The sequence below is a fragment of the Salvelinus namaycush genome, chromosome 22, assembly GCF_016432855.1.
Source record: "Salvelinus namaycush isolate Seneca chromosome 22, SaNama_1.0, whole genome shotgun sequence".
Lineage (NCBI taxonomy): Eukaryota > Metazoa > Chordata > Actinopteri > Salmoniformes > Salmonidae > Salvelinus > Salvelinus namaycush.
This window is the reverse complement of record NC_052328.1, coordinates 34,954,577-34,976,242: the sequence shown is the minus strand read 5'-3', so window position 1 is coordinate 34,976,242 and position 21,666 is coordinate 34,954,577. Positions and strand designations below refer to the sequence as shown.

At 43.8% G+C, this 21,666-nt stretch overlaps 1 protein-coding gene across 4 annotated transcripts; it reads left to right on the top strand.

Moving 5' to 3' along the window:
* Nucleotides 1-199: 199 nt before the first annotated feature.
* phf3 (PHD finger protein 3) lies at nt 200-19,215 on the top strand. 4 transcript variants are annotated; one of them, XM_038960747.1, is made up of 19 exons: nt 200-323; nt 999-1,083; nt 1,563-1,825; nt 1,987-2,118; nt 2,691-4,041; nt 4,261-4,408; nt 4,646-4,789; nt 5,395-5,449; nt 5,676-5,802; nt 7,095-7,251; nt 7,739-7,855; nt 8,298-8,426; nt 8,919-9,075; nt 9,304-9,601; nt 11,534-11,681; nt 13,009-13,098; nt 13,557-13,752; nt 16,310-16,717; nt 16,857-19,215. In XM_038960747.1, the coding sequence occupies exons 3-19, from the start codon at nt 1,588-1,590 to the stop codon at nt 18,317-18,319; spliced, it is 5,358 nt and encodes a 1,785-aa protein (XP_038816675.1). In that variant the 5' UTR covers nt 200-323; nt 999-1,083; nt 1,563-1,587; the 3' UTR covers nt 18,320-19,215. The 4 variants fall into 4 exon arrangements, with proteins under 4 accessions (XP_038816675.1, XP_038816674.1, XP_038816672.1 ...); XM_038960746.1 differs by having other exon boundaries at nt 1,984-2,118; nt 16,310-16,709; nt 16,849-19,215; XM_038960744.1 differs by having other exon boundaries at nt 1,984-2,118.
* Nucleotides 19,216-21,666: the final 2,451 nt, after the last annotated feature.

The following is a 21,666-nucleotide window of genomic DNA, read 5'->3' as shown; positions in this document are numbered from 1 at the left end:
ACGCGCACTTCACAGAGTAGGCGTTCCCCAACGGAAATATGTAAATACATGCTGGAACGAGCAAATAGGATCTTGCTAGTTCGTTCTTGGCTCTGCCCCTCCTCCTTGCTTGTTCTGTCCACTATGACTCATGAGTTCCCATTGAAAGCGACAGGCTGTGGTCTATCTTGGGTTAGTTATTAAACTCTTCGGAGTAGCTTTGCAGGAGGCAGGGGCGAATGGCGGCGGTGCGCAGCGAGGAAGTGTCGGGGATTTAGCTAAAACAGTGTGTAAAGCTACTAGAATCGCGTCGTAATGCAGTGGCGTTGACACAGTAGAGAAATGTAAGTGTCATTATACATTTATCTCGCTGTGAATATTGAAATGTCCCCAGTGGAGGCGTCCAATGAGACGAATTGGGGGCGTGATCAGTGGTGCTAGGTAGCTACAGGCTACAAACAAACTCGCGGCCTATCATGTTCCTCGCTGCTGGATAACTAACTAACATGTACAATTGCTAGCTTCCCTATTTATTTTTTAAATAGTCTATTTCTATAGGCTATGATTTGTTGTGCATGCTTAACTTACTACATGTATTATGTGGTTGTACAACCAAGTAGCTAAGTATTTCGTTATGGGAATGGTGCTTTTAAGTAAAGCTTATCATGTCGCTGTCAGTCAGGCCTGCACGAGCTTGTTTGCCAGCTAGCTAAGTAGTAACTGGTTAGCCAATATGTTTAGCTGCAGTTACAGGAGTAGCCTAGCTAACTTTACAACGAAGGCTGCCATGCATATGGCACAGATGCATCCATTGGTAGCATCAACTAGCAAATCATAAAGATGAAGTAGTTTTGGATCAAATGTATACATGTACTGAGGGCTAGGATATACGTTACGTTAAGGTATGCTAGCTAGCTGGATTGTTATGCTAACTTGAAGTAGCTAGCTGCTAACGATCCCTAGCTAGTGCACCAGTCTGCATCTGATTCCTCCCACTCTGATGAAAGTTTTGGTTTTAGACTCTTTCTAGATATCATAAACGGAGCTAAACACATTGTGTTTGCAGTCCTGTAATGAAGTTATCTGGAGCTGTCAGTCCTGACAGTAAGTATTAGCTAATTTCTCATTTAATTTGCTAGCTAACGTTACCTAGCTAGCAACGTCATATAATTTAGCAAGGTAGCCTAGCTGGCTAGCTAACTGATGTTCTTATGAAATATTTTTCGTTTATTAGGATCCTCATTAGCTATTGCTCATTCAGCGGCTAGCTACTCTTTCAGCCATTCTTGTCTGCCCCAAATGTCCAACACATGTCCAGTGTCATCCACCATTGATTGTTATTGAATAATGGTAGTTAACTTTAGCTTGTCAATGTTGCATTTGCTGCACGGGAACTGTTTTTAGAAATGCCATGAAAGTGAATGTACTAGCTGTCTTGCCTACATGGCTGTTGACTCCTTCTGTATAGGGAACCTATTTGATATTGAGTGTCTGAAGATTGAAATAGATTGTTCTGAATCTGAGCCATCTCTGTTGTCTACTGTAGCCTATGTTATTAATACCCTATCCTCTTATTCCTGCAGAGCTGACAGGAAGGGAACAGCATTCATGGATGTAGTGGACACTTTCAACCATTTGATTCCCAGTGACCAGTTGGATGACTCCTTGCTGATAGGGCAGAACTTGGAATGTGAAGCAAGTAATGACTTTGGAACAGGTGTCGACCAGCTGGGAGACTCACTGAGGAACATGCTTAGTGATAAAGATCCCATGTTTGGATCTGCAAGTTCACACTTCAATATCTTAGATAATGAAGACGCCAACTTCCAGATCGCCGAAGCAACAGGTATTTGTAGTCCGAATTACTTTTGTACGACTTCAATTGACAGTACAAGCTAAGTCGACGGGTGTTTATAGAAACCACAATTTGTAACTACTGATGTTTGTTAATGCTTCTAAAATAAATCTAAGTTATTATTTCATCTCTAATCTTCTCTCCCCCAGTAGTTGCAGATCTTGATGTTGGTGCAACAGAGGGTATCCTCGGTACCGCTGGTGGTGGGTTGGTTGGTACAGAGACTTCGCCAGTCAAACGGTCTGTTGGCAGACCCAGGAAATACGCATTAGGAGTTACCCCAGGTTAGCAACAATTCCGTTTTACAATGGAGTGTATTTAATGTATATATTCTTTTTGCGCTGTTATGTAGTGACAGGCAGGTGGGAGAAACAGTTTGAAGGGTTGGAGCGGGGAGACAGGCAGGTGGGAGAAACAGTTTGAAGGGTTGGAGCAGAGAGACAGGCAGGTGGGAGAAACAGTTTGAAGGGATGGAAGCGGAGAGACAGGCAGGTGGGAGAAACAGTTTGAAGGGTTGGAGCGGGGAGACAGGCAGGTGGGAGAAACAGTTTGAAGGGTTGGAGCAAGGATGGAACCTTGGTCTCTGCTGGGGAGAGGACTTTATGTCAATAGGACTACACTGGGAGCATTACTGTGATTAATACTAAATACAGCTATTATCATTGACAAGATAGGACACTAAATACAAAGCCATGCAAATACATGGTAACCCCCCCACCCTTTCATTTTCCTAGTATGAAAAGTTGATGTTGTGCATAGATTTTAATTCACTTTGGTTGCCTTATTGCTTCGTTTTATATTGTCAAATGAGAATTGTCAGAGAGTGGCGCTCCAATTTCCATCTCTTAAATTCCAGAGCGAAGTGCAGGCAGAGGGTCTTCCAACAACAAAAAGCCCCCGGGAAAACCTGGGAGACCTAGAAAGAAGTCTACACTGAGTGAGAAGATCACAACTGCTGATGAATTAAGGAGAGAGCTTCACCTGGGTGGCGGCAGGGTGAATATCAACGACCTTGACTTGGGCTCATCAATGAACCCCGTCGTTGTGTTACAGAGGTTAACGGTCACTTTCGGGGGTTTCAAAATCGAGCTTCTCCCGGGGCCCTCCTTTACCGCTTTCACATCAGCTGAAAACACTGAGGAATGTTATGAGGATGGCTCGCTGTACGGTGAAGGGATGGAATACACTATGGTGCAAGAGGAACCGTTACACATACAGAATCCCACTGCAGGGAGTGGAGGGGGCGTGGGCGCTGCTCAGCTCTTCGTGAAGTACTGTGCTGACGACTTGCCTCTAGGGCTAGGACCTTACGTCAACCCCAATGAGGTTCAGGCCTCCAACGGGGCGCTTCCAGGTAGTCCTTGCTTGGTCGAGACCAAACTTGACGACCAAAGTGATTCTCAGAAGCCTGATCCAGCGGAGCTGAGGAAAGATGCCAGCATCAAGAAAGCAGCACAGCAGCACCTGCCAAACAGCAAAGTTCCTACCACTAATAATCCAGCCAAAAAGCAGCAGCCCAAACTGAAGCTGTCAGCACTGTCCTTGGCTAAGAACAAGCACCTGGTAGCTGGTAAGGGGCCCAAAGGAACCCAACAACACGTCCTGGGGAAGAAGCTCCACCAGAGAGGCAACATGCACAAGATGGACGAAATGAAAGCCAAACAAGTCGTCATGTCCTTGAAAAGGGGCCCTAAGATTCAGAGGACGCAAGACGGACGTCCTGGGAAACTAAAGCAGAGATTACCTGACACGGGCCGCGGCGGTCCAGTCAAAAAAACACTGCCGTCTGGAAAGCGTCCTCCTGGTATGTCGCCAGGGACGACGATTACAACCAAACCATCTAACTCTTACGTGGCCGACACCCAACCACAACCCCAGTTTGGATGGACACCATGTAAACGTGCCAATCCTCAGAAGGAGACATCGGAGGAGGAGAAGGAGGAAGAGCAAGACGAGCCTAAAGTGAAGAAGCCAGACAAGTGTCTTCAGAAACAGAGAAGCAGGAACGTCAGCAGAAGCATCTCCGTGGAGGAACCACAGCTCTTCATCCCCGACAACGCTCCTGCCGCCGTGAAGAAGGAAACCAGCGAGGAAGAACAGGCTAAAGAATCCGGGAAGGGACCAGAAAAGGAACCCGCAAATAGTGAGACCGTTGTGTGGGATCCAAACAAGAACTGTGGATTGTGCAATAAACCTCATAGTAACAAGTAAGAGTTGTGTTCTTTACATACCAAAGAGATTAGAGTTGAATATACAATGTAGTACTTAAGCTACATTGTAAACCTGTTATTACTAAGTTGTTACATCTCAGGCTAAATTACCACAATGAACATGTAGAATATTCCCTGGGAAGTGAGCTCGTGTTCTTTTAAACAGGTTTGTTTTGTGCATCCGTGTCTGTTTGTCCGTCTGTGTGTTCTGTTCAGGTTCATGGTGGGCTGTGGGCACTGTGATGACTGGTTCCATGGGGACTGTGTTGGTCTGGACCTGGCCAAGGTGCAGCAGATGGAGGGGGGGGACCAGGAGTATGTCTGTCTGCAGTGCTGTACCAAGGACCAGTACACCACCACCAAGGTCTGTTGATGGATTTCTACTGCACTAGGAATGGGTTTAGCTCTTAATGGACTTTTTAATGGAGGAGGGAGTATATTTCTCTGAAGTGCTGCAAGGTCAATGGATTGATTTTAAGTTGCACTAGCTCAAAGTTTATTTTAACTTGTGGTTTGATTTTAATGTATGGTGTCCTGAAAAGACAAAAATAATATAGATATTAATAATAATATTTCATGTTATTTATCTTCTCCTCATTAGGAGCCAGGTGGTGCTGGGCAGGGGGAGGCCAGGACAGAGGGACAGCAGAAGCCCTCTGAGACCCAGGACAACAAGATGGCCGCAAAGCAGAAACAGCCGTCCCCACATCCTGTCACCTCCGGGGGAGTCAGGCCCTTCAGAAAGGTACGGTTCACTCTGCTAGTAGTCTGCAATGCATGCTTTATTTAAAAAAAAAAATTGTACATTTAATGTAGGCCTGAATAGAGGATAAGAATATTATAATAATCTTAAATGGAGCTGTAACATATCGGATTACCATCTGGTCAGTGCATATTTATGATATTAAAGCCTATGAGAAGAGATTGGATGATAAACCTTTATGCATATTATCTGTTGTCAAAATCTTACATTTAACACATGTTTTAGAAACATAATCTTCAACCAGCCCTACCATTGATTAAATGTAGTGGTGCAGATGGAGTCCTCTTCAGTTTATTCAGCTGATATGGATGAAAGCCAGTGTTGGCACTACTCAAGGCTTGGTTGACCTCTTTTCACTTCCTCTTTATTCCCTGCATGTGTACACATGGATGGAAGGGTGTTAGGTTACCATGGTGATTCTATTCAACGTCTGTCTTAAGGACATTTTCCAATGGTGGTTATGTTTTCAGCACCACGATGCACAACCCCCTGCCCAACAAGAAAAACAAACATTTTATATACAATTTAATTTCTAAGATTATTTTGAATCTCACTGAGGCGATATTCTGTGTCTCACTCTGTAACAGGACTCTGTGGAAAGAAAACAGTCGACTGAAGTCAAAGATTCAAATCAGAAATCAGGTGTGTTGTAGTGTGTGCTTCTACATTCTGCTGTCCATGTCCCTCACAGGAGTCGTGTTCAGTAGGCATGAAACTGTAAAAGGGGAGGGAATATATGAATTTGTCCAATAAGAAACGCTTGTTTTCCATTGGGAAAAAAACATTTTAAATGTTTTACTACAAGGTGCCCTAATGAACATGCCCTACTCTGCGACGTCTCCTACTCTCTGTGGCTGTGTCCCGTTAGGAGTGTCAGTCAAACAGGAGACCAAGAGGCCCAAGGTGTCGTCGTCTCCCTCCTCTAAGAAACCCGTGTCTGTTGACCAGATCAGACGGAGCGTCCGTGACGCCCTGAAGGACATCCTCCTGAAGAGGTAATTAAACATGTTATAACAGTAACTTAACAACATTATAATCTGTTTAGTCTAATAACCACTATAACAGTCTGGTGATACACTACATGGCCAAAGGTATGTGGACACCTGCTTGTCGAGCATCTCATTCAAAATCATTGGCATTAATATGGAGTTGGTCCCCCTTTGCTGCTATAACAGCCTCCACTCTTCTGGGAAGGCTTTCCACTAGATGGTGGAACAACATTGCTGTGGAGACTTGCTTCCATTCAGCCACAAAAGCTTTAGAAAGGTCGGCCACTGATGTTGGGGCGATTAGGGCTGGCTCACTGTTGGTGTTCCAATTCATCCCAAAGGCGTTCAATGGATATGAGGTCAGGGCTCTGTGCAGGCCAGTCGAGTTCTACCACACCGATCTCGACAAACCATTTCTGTATGGACCTGACTGTGCACGGGGGCATTGTCATGCTGAAACAAGAAAGGACCTTCCCCAGACTGTTGCCACAAATTAGGAAGCACAGAATTGTCTAGAATGTCATTGTATGCTGTAGCGTTAAGATTTCCCATCACTGGAACTAAAGGGACTGGGCCGAACTTTGAAAAACAGCCCCAGACCATTATTCCTCCTCCACCAAACTTTACAGTTGCCACTATGCATTGGAGCAGATGGCATTCTCCTGGCATCCAGCAAGCTCCAGAGTCCAATATCGGCGAGCTTTATACCACTCGAGCCGACGCTTGTCATTGCACATGGTGAGGATAGGCTTGTGTGCGGCTGCTCGGCCATGGAAACCCATTTCATGAAGCTCCAGACAAACGGTTATTGTGCTGACGTTGCTTCCAGAGGCAGTTTGGAACTTGGTTGTGATTGTTGCAACCGAGAACACACGATTTTTACACGCTACGCGCTTCAGCCCTCGGCGGTCCCATTCTGTGAGCTTGTGTGGTCTGTGACTTCGCAGCTGAGCCGTTGTTGCTACTAGACGTTTCCACTTCACAATAACAGCACTTACAGTTGACCGGGGAAGTTCTAGCTGGGCAGAAATTTGACTGACTTGTTGGAAAGGTGGCTTCCCTATGACGGTCCCATGTTGAAGGTCACTGAGCTCTTCAGTAAGGCCATTCTACTGCCAGTATTTCCCTGAGGAGATTGCATGGCTGTCAGCAACAGGTTTGGCTGAAATGGCAGAATCCATTAATTTGAAGGGGTGTCTACATACTTTTGTCCGTGTAGTGTATCTGCCTGTACAGAAGGGTGGTGATCCTCTATATTCCTCCTGTGTAATCCTCTATTGTGCCCTACATTGTCTCAGGCTGAAGGAGTCTGATTTCCAGGCGTCACCAGAGAAGGCTGCTGAGGTGGCCAAGAAGACTGAGCGAGAGCTGTTTGCCTTCTACAGAGACACAGACTGCAAATACAAGAGCAAGTACCGGAGCTTGATGTTCAACCTCAAAGACACCAAAAACAATGTAAGTCGTTATGTTAACACATTTTGATGTAATGAATTCTCTTTTAGACAATACTGACTCTTCTGATACTGACATTTTATGGACATTATACTGGATTTTGTCCCAGCTTGTAGTAGGTACTTGGTCTCGAAATTATATGCGTTTTGAACGTTAACTACATGAAACGTATACAACGCAAACATATTCTAAAATACGTTTTGATATCAGTTCATCTAGCTATGTGACTTTATAACTTGGGCACAGCCAGAAGAGGACTGGCCACCACTCATAGCCTGGTTCCTCTCTAGGTTTCTTCCTAGGTTTTGACCTTTCTAGGGAATTTTTCCTAGCCACCGTGCTTCTACACCTGCATTGCTTGCTGTTTGGGGTTTTAGGCTGGGTTTCTGTACAGCACTTTGAGATATCAGCTGATGTACGAAGGGCTTTATAAATACATTTGATTTGATTTTGATTTGATATAAATGGCTTTATAACTTGTGTATTTCAGGTGTTATTCAAGAGGGTTCTGAAAGGGGAGATTTCTCCTGGCACTTTGATAAGGATGAGTCCTGAGGAACTAGCCTCAAAGGAACTGGCTGCATGGAGACAGAGAGAGACTCGACACGTAAGTAACACTAAAACACACACTGCCCTCCAACACTGAAACACACTGCCTGTACGCCTTCAAAGTATTTGACTAATTCAGGTTTCCCAGACAGATTCATCTTAATTCTGGACTAAATAGGACTTTCAGTGGAGAGCCCCTATTGCGTGTGTTTTTAGTCCATGACAAGGCTTCATCTGTCTGGTAAAGCTGCCCTAAAAACACTGTATAGAAAAGGCATTGTAGAATGAAAGTAGCTTACCTCATTGGTTGATCACACCACCCTGTAAGTTAAACTTAGTCATCATACCAAATCATATTGATTTATCGTTGACAAGTTAAAACGGTTTGTGTGACCTGAACTATCAATGACCTTTCACCAAAATGGACTGTGATCATTGCTCTATCTGTGTGAGATTCATTCACCAATATGTTCTTGTCCCCCCCCCCCCCCCCCCCCCAGGCGATTGAGATGATTGAGAAGGAGCAGAGAGAGGCGGAGAGGCGACCCATCACCAAGATCACACACAAAGGAGAGATAGAGATTGAGAGCCAGGAGTCTGGGAAGGAACCAGAGGCCATAGAGCCGGAGGTAAGACACAGCTCATGTGAAGAAACACCACATTTCTTGTTCAAGTGAGTGCTGGTCCTTTTTAAATTTTTCTGTGATTCTATTTTGGGTTCTGGAATAGTTAGTGGTCAAAGGTAGGGCTGTTACTGTGACCGTGTTACCGCCACAGCGCTAGTCATAGTCCTTATAAACGTAGAAGCTGGGGTAATAAGGGGCACGACCAGACAGGCCCACACACTGCAGATGTTCTGTTAACACCTTTATGGACCGCCTGGATTATTGGTTCAACAGGATTTAGAGTTGAGTATGTCCCCTCCCTAAGAAATAGTTCATACCTTTTTTAATAATTTCTGGGTGAATCTCAATTGTATTTACTCAAATTAACACACCCTGGTCTATCCTTGCCTCCTCCTCAACATGCATCAGAGAGGACAATGAGAAATCAAGGAAATGCAATTTATCCAGTGTCCATACATTTCTTATGAACTCTCACTGTTGTTTGAACTCTTCCAGCCAGAGCCTGTGGCTGCTCCCAAAGTGACAGAGGAGCCAGTGGAAGTTCCCCAAGAGAAGACGTTGTCGACAGCAACCGAGAGCGTCAATATTTTCCAAGATACAACCAGTCTGCATAAGACTCACCTGTTTGACCTCAACTGTAAGATCTGCACAGGTAGGCCCTAATTCTGTTCTTTCAGTTTCTGCTTTTATTTTGAAGGATAGTGGAAATACTATAGATATGTGTTGATGCTTGATCAGATAGAATGGAAGTAGAGGGGAGATGGATTAGGAGGAGAAGAAGGAAACACGCCAAATGAGCGCCTCAAACTCAGGATTGTGGCTTTAAGTCAAGTCTTACCAGTAGTTTTCTATTGGACTAATGGAATTGTAATTCATGAAGGTCGTATGGCTCCACCTGTGGAGGAGGCTCCTACCAAAGTGGTGAAAGTGGCCACTAGTGTAGTGAGGAGACGGTCTGCTACCAGCACTACAGAAGCAGTGACCAAGAACACACAGTCTACTACCACTACCTCCAGCACTACAGAGGGGCAGACCAAGAACACACCGTCTGCCACCACTACCTCTACAGAGGAAGAGACACCCTCCTCCTCCTCATCTGCTAAGGACGACGACCTTCACCTCAAAGTCCTAGAGGAGAGCCTCCTCAGTGCCAAAATCATCTCCAACTACGAGGGGAGGTATGTGGATCAATCAGTCAATTAGCCAGAACATCCAGTCAGCCAGTCAGTCATCCCTGTTTACATCTGCAAATGTTTGTCATTTTCCAGTAACACGGCCTACAACCCAAAGAGAAGGGAAAGCACTGTGGCCATATTGTACTTCATCATTCTTGTCCTGGTGATAGAATCACAAAGGCTATCAATGTTGTCAAACAAATTGTCAAACAAAACAAAATCAAATTGTCATACAAAAAATAACATACAAAGGAAAGCGGTGTTGAGCAATTCTAAATGTATTTAGAAAATATATAGTATCAAACCTACTCATTCCAGGGTTTTTCTTAATTTTTTACTATTTTCTACATTGTATAATAATAGTGAAGACATCAAAACTATGAAATAACACATGGAATGATGTTATAACCAAAAAAGTGTTAAACAAATCAAAATAGATTTTAGATTCTTCAAAGTAGCCACCCTTTGCCTTGATGACATCTTTGCACACTCTTGGCATTCTCTCAACCAGCTTCACCTTTGAATGCTTTTCCAACAGTCTTGAAGGAGTTCCCACATATGCTGAGCACTTGTTGGCTACTTTTCCTCAACTCTGCGGTCCAACTCATCCTGTGGGGCAACAGGGTAGCCTAGTGGTTAAAGCGTTGGGCCAGTAACCAAAAGGTTGCTGGATCGAATCCCCGAGCTGACAAGGTTAAAAATCTGTCCTTCTGCCCCTGAACAAGGCAGTTAACCCACTGTTCCATGGTAGGCCTTCATTGTAAATAAGAATTTGTTCTTAACTGACTTGCCTAGTTAAATAAACCATCTCAATAGGATTGAGGTCGGGTGATTGTGGAGGCCAGGTCATCTGATGCAGCACTCCATCCTCCTCTCATTGGTCAAATGGCTATTACACTGCCTGAGGTTGAAAAACTAATGGTAGTCCCACTAAGCACAAACCAGATGGATGGTGTATCGCTGCAGAATGCTGTGGCAGCCATGCTGGTTAAGTGTGCCTTTTTAATTCTAAATAAGTCACTGACAGTGTCACCAGCAAAGCACCTCCTCCATGTTCCACACATGAGGAGATCATCCGTTCACCTATTCTGCATCTCACAAAGACATGGCGGTTGGAACCAAACATCTCAAATTTGGACTCTTTGCAGCAATTCGACCATGATTCGAGCTGTCTCCTCTGAACTGTTGATGTGTCTGTTACTTGGTCTCTGTGAAGCATTTATTTGGGCTGCAATCTGAGGTGCATTTAACTCTAATGAGCTTATTCTCTGCAGCAGAGGTAACTGGGTCTTCCTTTCCTGTGGCGATCCTCATGAGAGCCAGTTTCATCATAGCTCTTGATGGTTTTTTGCAACTGCACTTGAAGAAATGTGAAAAGTTCTTGTAATGTTCCACATTGACTGACCTTAATGTCTTAAAGTAATGATGGACTGTCTTTTCTCTTTGCTTATCTGAGCTGTTTTTGCCATAATATGGACTTGGGCTATCTTCTGTATACGACCCCTACCTTGTCACAACACAACAGATTGGCTCAATTGCATTAAGAAGGAAAGAAATTAGACAAATTCACTTTTAACAAGGCACACCTGTTAATTAAAATGCATTCCAGGTGACTACCTGATGAAGCTGGTTAAGAGAATGCCAAGAATGTGTAAAGCTGCCGTCAAGGCAAAGGGTGGCTGCTTTGAATATATTTTGATTTGTTTAACACTTTTGGGTTACTACATGATTCCATATGTTATTTCATAGTTTTGATATCTTCTCTATTATTCTACAATGTAGAAAATTGCACAAATAAAGAAACCCTTGAATGAGTAGGTGTGTCCAAACTTTGGACTGGTACTGTATATAATTATTATTATTATTATTAAATTACCAATAAACCAGAATTAAGTTCAGGGTTATTCTAAAGTTGTTTGTATTTCTGGCCTCCAGGTCAGTGTCTATGAGTGGCAGAGATGGCGAGGCTTCCTTCCTGTCCAACCTGCAGCCTCTATGGAGAGGGCTTGTCAACATGCCTGCTGTGGCCAAGCTCCTCACTAAAGCCTTCCCTGTATCAGGTGTCCTGGACCACCTGACAGAGGTAAAAATGCACAAAGCAATTTATAAATGCATCATATATTTGTTTTGCTTTAATGAAATGTAATGCTTATTCATGAAAGTTCATGACAGTGTTACAACACAGCATTTAGATTTTCTAGTTATGGAATGCCTTTATCTAAATGCCATTTATATTAACAACTCAACAAACTATCAAGTTGAAGGGTAGATAGCATAAACGTAACCACAAGCAAATACTTTATGAATTTATTGTTACAAATCACCTTGCAAGGTTGCTAGCCAACTAGGCTGCTAACGTTAGCCCTGCCAGCCTGCTGATGTTACCTTAGCACTAAATGAGTCAGTCAGTTGCTATCAACACCTAGCTCACAGCTACATTAAAGTAAACCAATGTTTTGGAAATACAGGGCCTTCAAAGTTTCCCAAATTTTGTTGAAAACAAGGTGGGATTAAAATTGATTTCATTAGATTTTTTTTGTCAACGATCAACACAATACTCTGCCAAAGAAAAATTCTAACATAAACTGGGTTACTATAAGAGCTTTGCACACCTGGATTGTACAATTTTTTTCACATGTATTATTTTTTAAATTCTTCAAGCTAGTTGTTGATCATTGCTAGACGGCCCTTTTTCAAGTGAACTGTAAACTGTAACTAGGCCACTCGGGAACATTCAATGTGGTTTTGGTAAGCAACTCGTGTACATTTGGCATTGTTTTAGGTTGTCCTCCTGAAAGGTGAATGTCTCCCAGTATTGGAAAGCAGCTCTCTTCTGTTTCTTTTTATTTAAAAAAAAAAATCTCCCTAGTCCTTGCCCATGACAAGCATACCCATAACATGATGCAGCCACCACCATGCTTGAAAATATGAAGAGTGGTACTCAGTGACGTGTTGGATTTGCCCCAAACATAACGCTTTGTATTCAGGACATAAAGTACATTTATTTACCCAATTAATTTTTTGCGGTTTTACTTTAGTGCCTTATTGCAAACAGGATTCATGTTTTGGAATAATTTTTATTCTGTACAGGCTTCCTCATTTTTTTACTCTGTCAATTACGTTAGTATTGTGGCATAACTACAATTTGGTTGATCCACCCTCAGTTTTTTCATATCACATCCATTAAACTCTAACTTTAAGTCACCATTGGCCTCGTGAAATCCCTGAGAGGTTTCCTTCCTCTCCATCAACTGAGTTAGGAAGGCTGTCTATCTTTGTAGTGACTGGGTGTATTGATACACCATCTAAAGTGTAATAACTTCACCATGCTCAAAGGAATATGACAAGTATTATTTTTATAAAATCAATGAATGGGATGAAATGCTGATGGTGATAATCCCTGTTATCAGGATCTGCCGGAGAGTTTCCAGATGGGTGGGAGGATCTCCCCACAGATCGTATGGGACTACCTGGACAAGATCAGAGCCACTGGAACAAAGGTACGTTCAAAGTGTAGGACGACCTGCTTGAAATATGATAAATCAATCAAATGAATTTAAACATCAGAAGTTGTCATAAAGAGCTTTTACAGTAACCTGGCCAAGACTCAAGAGGGCAAGTATGATATACAAATATAATATGCCATTTAGCAGACACTTTTATCCAAAGCGACTTAGTCATGTGTGTACACATTTTACATATGGGTGGCCCGGGCAGTAAAAGTATATTCATCTTTCCAAGACAATCTGTGCCTGAACTGGAGATGAATAGTAGCTGTCTAGCTAGTTTTGGGCTACAATGCATAAAATGTAGTCTGAGATTTGTTTTAATTGTACATGTTCCCTGACACTTAAGTCATTCATTGTAAATAAGAATTTATTAACCTTCCCACCTGGTTAAATAAATGTATTAAGTCAAATTGAATTTCTTTCCTCCTTTTATTTTGGTCTTTTTTTAGGAGGTTTGTTTGATTCGTTTTTCCCCTGAGACCGACGAGGATGAGATCCACTACACTCTGCTCTATGCCTACTTCAGTAGCCGTAAACGCTTCGGCGTTGTCGCCAACAACTTGAAACAAGTCAAAGACATGTATCTCATCCCCTTGGGTGCTATTGAGAAAGTCCCACACCAATTGGTTCCCTTTGATGGCCCAGGTAACAACCAACTACTCTCTACGTATATTGGGCGAATAGACTTTCATTGGCTAAAAGAGATCCTAATAAAAAAAATAAAAAAATGTTGGATTCATCTGGTACTGGTTTCCCAGATCAAGCCTACTCCTAGACTGAAAAGCATGCTAAATTGTCTCTGTTCAAAGCTCTTTCTAGTCTGATGGCTCCCACAATAGTATAATTAGTTGACGTTCAAGGGTAGATTTAAGTCAAAACTGTAACTCTGCGTCTTAGGAACTTTTACTGTCTTCTTGGTAAGCAACTCTAGTGTAGATTTGGCCTTGTGTTTTAGATTATTGTCCTGCTGAAATGTGAATTAATCTCCCATTGTCTTGTGGAAAGCAGAGTGAACCAGGTTTTCCTCTAGGATTTTACCTGTGCTTAGCTCATTACGTTTCTTTTTTATCCTGAACAACTCCCCAGTCCTTAACGATTACAAACGATTACAAGCATACCCATAACATGACACAGCCACCACTATGTTTGAAAATACGGAGAGTGGTGTAATGTATTGGATTTGCCCCAAAATAACACTTAGTATTCAGGACAAAAAGTTTATTGCTTTACCACATGTTTTGCAGTATTCTGTACAGGCTTCCTTTTCACTCTGTTAATTTAAGTTAGTATTGTGGAGTAATTACAATGTTGTTGATCCATTCTGTCGTGACGTGACTACCATTAATGCGATGACGGCTAGTCATCAAATAACTACATACCACGTTAAATTATTACGCAATTAATTTAATCTGGGGCACCACAGAAAGTTTGAGTTACCGTTTCCCAATTTAATCCAAGAATATCAGAATCTCGATATGCTATCCGTCATCCATTAATCATTTGCTCCTATTTCAGTCTCATTCTGAACGTCGTAATATCCTATAAATCTGCACAAACCCTAGTCTCCATGATGAATCAGCTTAATTATTTACTAACTAATGAAATAATCACACAGAAATACAAACACACACGCACACAGCATAGTATTGAATAATGATTATTAACATGATGCAATGAAAAGTCCCTAGTGGATTAACCCGATATGACGGCTTGTTACACAATAAAAGGGGTGGGGAAAGAGAGACAATAATACGCTCATCATAAATATGGATATTTACCCTAACAACCGTTCATTCGGATTTAGAAATGCAACACATACTTACGCTTGGATGTCTTTGTCGTCTCTGAAATCACCCAGTCCATTTTCTGGGAAGTCAGTCGACAGACTCTCTGGTTGTTTTAAATCTACGGTTGTTTGTTAGACTGGATCCTTCAGACCTTCCAATGGTCGTTTGATGGAATCTTCCTTGTGTCTTTGGTCAAAGTTCTAGATGACTTTACATGCAGAGCTGCATGTCTTCACTCGTCGAGTTTCAGCGGGTCTTGTAGTTTTAGAACCATTTGTGATGTCTGGCTTACCGTCCGTATACTGGTCTAACTGGTTGATTATTCAGGGTACAGCTAACACCACTGTCCACACCGGCAGCAACTCGGCATGTTTTGGTGTTTAGTTAAATGGCAACCATTTCAACATGTAGCCACAGCTCCACATTTTCTGTTTTTTAGTTTTAAACCATTTCTCAGCCGTGTAGCCACCGCTCCATGCCTTCTGGTCTAATGTACATTTCGTTAGGAGTCCTTTTATAAACTCTGGCAAAAGGGGGCCTTCCATGACGCTGACATAATGTCTGCTCACGATTACTGACTGACAATTCTCATTTAGAAGGCTGAAATCACGTAAGTTCCACAACATTCAGATGTAAATCTGATAACTGGGATATACATTTGTGGAGTTACCGTTATTTGGTTATACCGTCCTTAATGATATCACAAAACAACAACTGATTTGACATGATTATTGTTTAAATACCCATGGACCATTCCAAATGTTTGGATTACCCAATTTGTTAAAGTTTTGGCCAAGTTTCTCTCTGTTCTGATTAAAGTCACCATTGGCATGGTGAAATCCCTGAGCGGTTTCCTTCCTCTCCGGCAACTGAGTTAGGAAGGACGCCTGTATATTTCTAGTGACTGGGTTTATTGATACACCATCCGAAGTGTAATTAATAACTTTACCAAGTTTAAACCATCTACCAACAGGTGCCCTTCTATTTTTAAATAACTGCCCTTTATCTGGCCCGCAAATAGATTTTGACAAATTGGTCCCCCAAAAAATGTGCGGCCCTCTGAATTTGGAAATCTCGGTGTGGCCCTCGAACCAAAAAGTTTGCCCATCCCTGCTCTAGCTAATAATCTGGGTCTGGGAAACCAACCCATGACCCCATTTACCTTTTTGAAGGAATATGCGCAATATTCTCACAATGTAAATCATGATGCTTTATTATCTAAAAACATTTACTTTCCCTACTTTTATGTTATTAGGTTGTCTTTGCCAAATAAGAATCTATTCTGAATATACTATCTAAATAATACATGGGTGTGGCCAACCAACGTTTCATTTATGAAATTAGTTTTAATGTATATTATGATTTTATTTCAACAATTTTAAACTATGCTTTTCATCGGTGTTGCTCTTTAACAGGACTGGAAAACAAACGCCCCAACCTCCTGCTGGGCCTGATCATCCGCCAGAGGCCTAAACGGGACTTCCTGCCCGTCGACATCAACGAAACGGCCAGGTTCATACCGGAGAGCAAACCCGAGACAGCGACAACTACGGTTACTGTAAACGACAAAGAAGTTACCCGGGAGGAGGAGGAGAACTCGTACATCTCCTCTCTGTGCGCTTCCAGTACTAAAGAAAGGGACAGAGAAGAGATACCATTGCTGAACACAGCTGAGGAAGTGGTCACAGCAGAACAGTCTAGTACAGACATCTCTGAGAAAGCTGAAGGTGAAGATACTGAAGAGGGGTACCAACCACTACGTTTCCTTCCGGGGGTGTTGCGTAGTTGGGGCGGGGAGCTTCTGCCCCTGCCAGACTTCTCAGGTAAACCTAAACATAAAAGGCCTGTGCTCACTTGAACACCATTTGCAATTTGAAGCGTTGTTTGTTTTTCTTTTAACTTATAATAGCAACATGTCTTTGAACCACACCTTACGTTTCGGCTTGCTCCTTCCTTCCTCAGGTAACCCTCCACTGCTGGGTGATGATGGTCGAGAGCCCTCGGCTCCACAGACCTCCAAGGCTGACGGAGGAGCAGCAACCACTCCAGGAAGCTCCACCACCACTAAGAGTCCCAGCGCTGGTGCTCACAGACAGACTGGTTTTGTCATCAAGAAGAGGGAACCCAAACCGGTCAAAGCAGAGGAACCTGTGTCTTCCAGCTTGGCTGAAACGTCTACCGCTAACAACAACGTGTTGGCGAAAGAGGAGGGTGTGGCTTACCGTGGCCCGTCGGTCTCTCTGAAAGACAAACCTCCAGACGTCTCGACAGAGTCGTTCCTGACCAGCCTCTCCACGGATCCCAACACAGACGGCTCCTTAAACAAAGGGGATTCGGCATTGTGTGAAAAGGACAAATCCAAAGAAGAGAAGACACCTACTCTCTTGTCTCCTACAGCCATGTCCAACGCTTCTGTCGAGGAAAGCGTCCCCACACCAAAACCCCTTCCGAGTGGAATCCTGAAGAAAAGCTCTGCGTATTCCAATATGACTGAAGAACCAACTGCTGTCCAATCAGCAGGATCACAGGGTCACCCCCAGCCTGTTCCTGTTCTGACCACCAGGAAGTATCGTCCTATGGCAGCTCAACACGGATACCCCTCCCACCACCACCAGACAGACTACAGACGCCCCCCACCTCCAAACCATGGCCCACTACAGGTTGGTCCCTATGGTCCCATCCCCCTCCAGCCTGGAGGACCTCCTGTAGACTTCCAGTACCAGCCAGCACCACCTATCCCCCCCTTCGGTAACACCGCACCGCCACATTTCCAGCACCCGCCCCAGCTACCCACCAACTTCAGCTACCCTACTGGCCCCCCACCACCCATGATGTACCCGCCACCTCACAACCCACAGATGCAGAATCATGCTGGAATAACACAGTGGGCTCAACCTGGTCCAGGACCCACATCTCCCAACTCTTTCCCCGGGGGGCTACCGTTAGCTTACGGTGGTGACCCTCAGAGGTTTTCCTCCGCTGAGTCGTCCAATCCCAACCTGAACCTGCCCCCGCCCCCATCCGCCGCTGCCAAAGAGGACCAGAAGGGGGCAGCAGAGAGGCTTCTGTACAGTGACCCCTGGGACAGGCAGCCCGGGTCGGGCCACAAGAAGGAGGACAGGGACCAGTACGGGAGGCACCGGCACCACAGTGAGTCCCGTCACGGAGAGAAGAGCCGGAACCACAGCCAAGAGAGGGGAAAGAAAGGTGACAGAAGCCGGAGCAGAGAGAGAGACCGGAGTAAAGACTCTTCTTCTCACCACAGAGGGAGCCGGCACCACTCTAAAGACCAGCGCCACGGTCACAGCGAGAGGAGGAAAGAACGTCACCACAGCGACGGTGACCACGGGAACCGTCACAAACACAGCAGGAGAGACTCTGATTATGAGAAATCGAGGAGAAGTTCCAAAGACAGTCACTCATGAGTTTTCTTTTGTACTACCCCACCCCGAGATGGTCTACCCTACAACAGTTTTAGTGGCATTGTCCCTTTTTATATGTTATTTTTAAAATACAGTAGAGGTCAACACTTTCAGTAGGATTATTAACACATTCTGAGATCTGCTTTCTTAAAAACCAACCGTTAAGGCTTTGAGGTGATATTTCACGTTTTGAAAATCTCCTGTTTTTTGAAGTGTTAATTTGACTGTATATTTCTGTATTCTGCGTGTCACATGGTGACTTGGTGCACTGAGCATTATGTGCTCTGATATGGATCACAACAAGTGGTTAAAGGAATAGCTCAATGATTTGACATATGTTTCCATACCTTTTAAAAGCAGTCTATGGATAAGGAGGCAGCAATGATTTGGGCATGTTAACACATGCTAAACAGGGTAGATTGACTTAGACAGGGAAATGATCCCAAACCGCTAATGTTGCTAATACTTAGTGTGGATTGTAGTCGCTCCCCTTGTCCATAGATTGTTTTCAGCGTAAAGAAACAAATCTTAATATGTAAAATCGCTGAACTATTCTTTGAATGTTTTCTATAGCATGAAACACAAAATAACAGGCTGTTGGAGTAGAGATGGAGGGAAAGTTCTGGTCACTTCAACAGTATGACATGAATTTAATACAGCGGAGAGAAACTAACCATTTGAGTAGCAGAAAACAACAACATTTTAATTAAAGCAGCTTCTCTTATTTTGTTTTTTCCATTTTATTTTTTTAAATTGCTATACAGAAATAGTTTTTTTTCTATCGACAAATATTGTCTATGTACATTTTGGCTTGTCATGTACATTCTGAAATCAAGTGTGCCTTCTGCACCGTGTTCATGTACAGCTGGTAATAAAGGTGATCTTCTTATTGTTGAGAAGAGGAATGTATATTATATTATGAAAACTATATTTCACAAAACATTAAGAACACCTGCTCTTTCCATGACATAGACTGACCGGGTGAATCAAGGTGAAAGCTATGATCCCTTATTGAGTTTCTCTTCAATCAGTGTAGGAGACATTATTTGAGACATGGATTGTGTATGTGTGCCATTGAGGGTGAATAGGCAAGACTAAAGATTTGTGCCTTTGAATGGTGTAGCAGGTGTCAGTTTGAGTGTGTCAAGAACTGCAATGCTGCTGGGGTTTTCATGCTCAACAGTTTCCTGTGTGTATCAAAAATGGTCCACCAGCCAAAGGACATCCAGCCACTTGACACAACTGTGGGAATCATGGGCCAGCATCCCTGTGGAACGCTTTCGACACCTTGTAGAGTCCATGCCCCAAAGAATTGAGGCTGTTCTGAGGGTAAAAGGGAGGGGAGCAACTCTATATTAGGAAGGTGTTCTTAATGTTTGGAATACTCAGGGTATAAACCATCTACTGAGGAGTTGGCAGTTTCAACAGAGTTGTGTTCATCAGGGCACACAATGGATTTAGAACAACACAAGCGCTTATTAACAATTCCAGGAAGTTGTCCTCCCTGTTTTCTTCCATTTGGTGCATAATGAATACAACTTGGATTGCCAAACAAAGTGTATAAAGAACTTAAATTATTACATTCTAGAAACCAATTCTATGAATTTCTTTATCACAACACATTAATCACCTATTTTCACAAGTTACAGAACTACTCATTACTTTTGTGAACATTAAATCCTTTGCTGTTTTGGAGGAACTGCAGTTGTCTGGGGTCCTGATACAAACGCACATCTTTAAGATCTCCCACAAACCCTTTGGTAAACAGCCCAGACGTCACTGTTGAGATGTTCCTGTGCAACTCGAACCCTCCCAAGTACAACAGACCCCCGTAATTCATGGCAACGTAACGCTCGAAGGGGTCCACGTCTTCGAAAAGGACCCTCTCGTCACCCAGGAACACCTGAATAAGGGTACTGTTCAGAGAGAGAGATAAATAATACCATTTGTTGCAACACAACGTGACGTTTCTGAAGGTGAGCGGGAGGGAGAGCCTCTCTCCGAGGTTGACTGCGATTTTGAGGTGCCCCTCCTGAAGCCCGACAGCAAGGTAGTCGTCGTCATCGTGCTCCGCTCTTCCCATCCACAGAATCAACCCTTCGTTCCCGCTTGCTGTAAAATTAAACGAAACCTGCGTGTACCTCAGATTCCTTGTGTTGAATTTAGGATCCCTGTATTTCAGATATGATTTCCCAACGAACTTCAGAGTGGTCATGGATAGGCCTACCTGCTTATCGCAGTACCTCCCCTCCCACCCGAGAGGACAGAAACAGTCGTATGAGCCAGTCACAAGATCAGAGAAACACAATGACTCATGTTGACACAGGTTATTGACACAATACACCGACTGGTTACACACAGGACCCGTCCACCGAGGAGGACAGGTGCACATAAACGAGTCCGAATCGGCGCCGCTCAACGCAGTACAGAGGCCGCCGTTCTGGCACACCTTGTACCCGCACGCCGTCCCGTCCCAGTCGCCCACGTTGGCCCCTCCCAGGGCCCCTGTCTCCGTCAGGTCAAAGTCGTGTCCGTTTAAGACGAGCTCTCTCACGCCTCCGGTAAAACCCACAGGCTCGTTCTCCACGGAGAACGTAGAGATGGAGCTCAGGTCAGAGACCCCGCCGACGAAGAAGTCCGTGGCCACATCCAGAGTGGACATCCCTCCCTCGGTGTCGTTCTGCTTCACCTCCAGCCCGTCCAGAACCAGGAACCCCTGGTGGCCCGTCCTGCCTGCCCTCACCTGGAATGATTAAAAACATCAAACCTTTACAGAAAATATGAATTGCGTGTGTGTGTTTTCTAATTATTTAGCCAGATCCTGTAAATATCTGATGTGTTTTCAGCACAAACGCAGCTGGAATGTTCCGGTCTGTTCTGTACAGGTGTAAGAACATAATGGGGCAGGAGGAGATGGCTGCCGTTATACGGCCACCTAACCAATTGTGCTATTGTGTCTTTTTTCGCTTACAACTGCGTTGTTGGTTAAGGGCTTGTAAGTAAGCATTTCACTGTAAGATCTACACCTGTTGTATTTGGAGCATGTGACAAATAAAATGTGATTTGATTTGACATGGTACCGTGTGCCAGGTCCCTCCGCTGATGTCCACTCTGTTAGTGGACTGTAACACGTTGGTTCCAGAACCCAGGTTGTAACGCAGCTGGACCAACCCTGATGTCAGGGACACACAGAAGAAGTCTCCTGTGGATGACATGACCACAGAGGGACAGAGGGATACGATGGTCATTAATGTTGTTGTCATTCTGGATGTATTTATATTATTAGCACGTTTCTATAAACCACAAATGACATGAAAACAGAGCAGAGGGATAGAATGGTTGTTCCTACC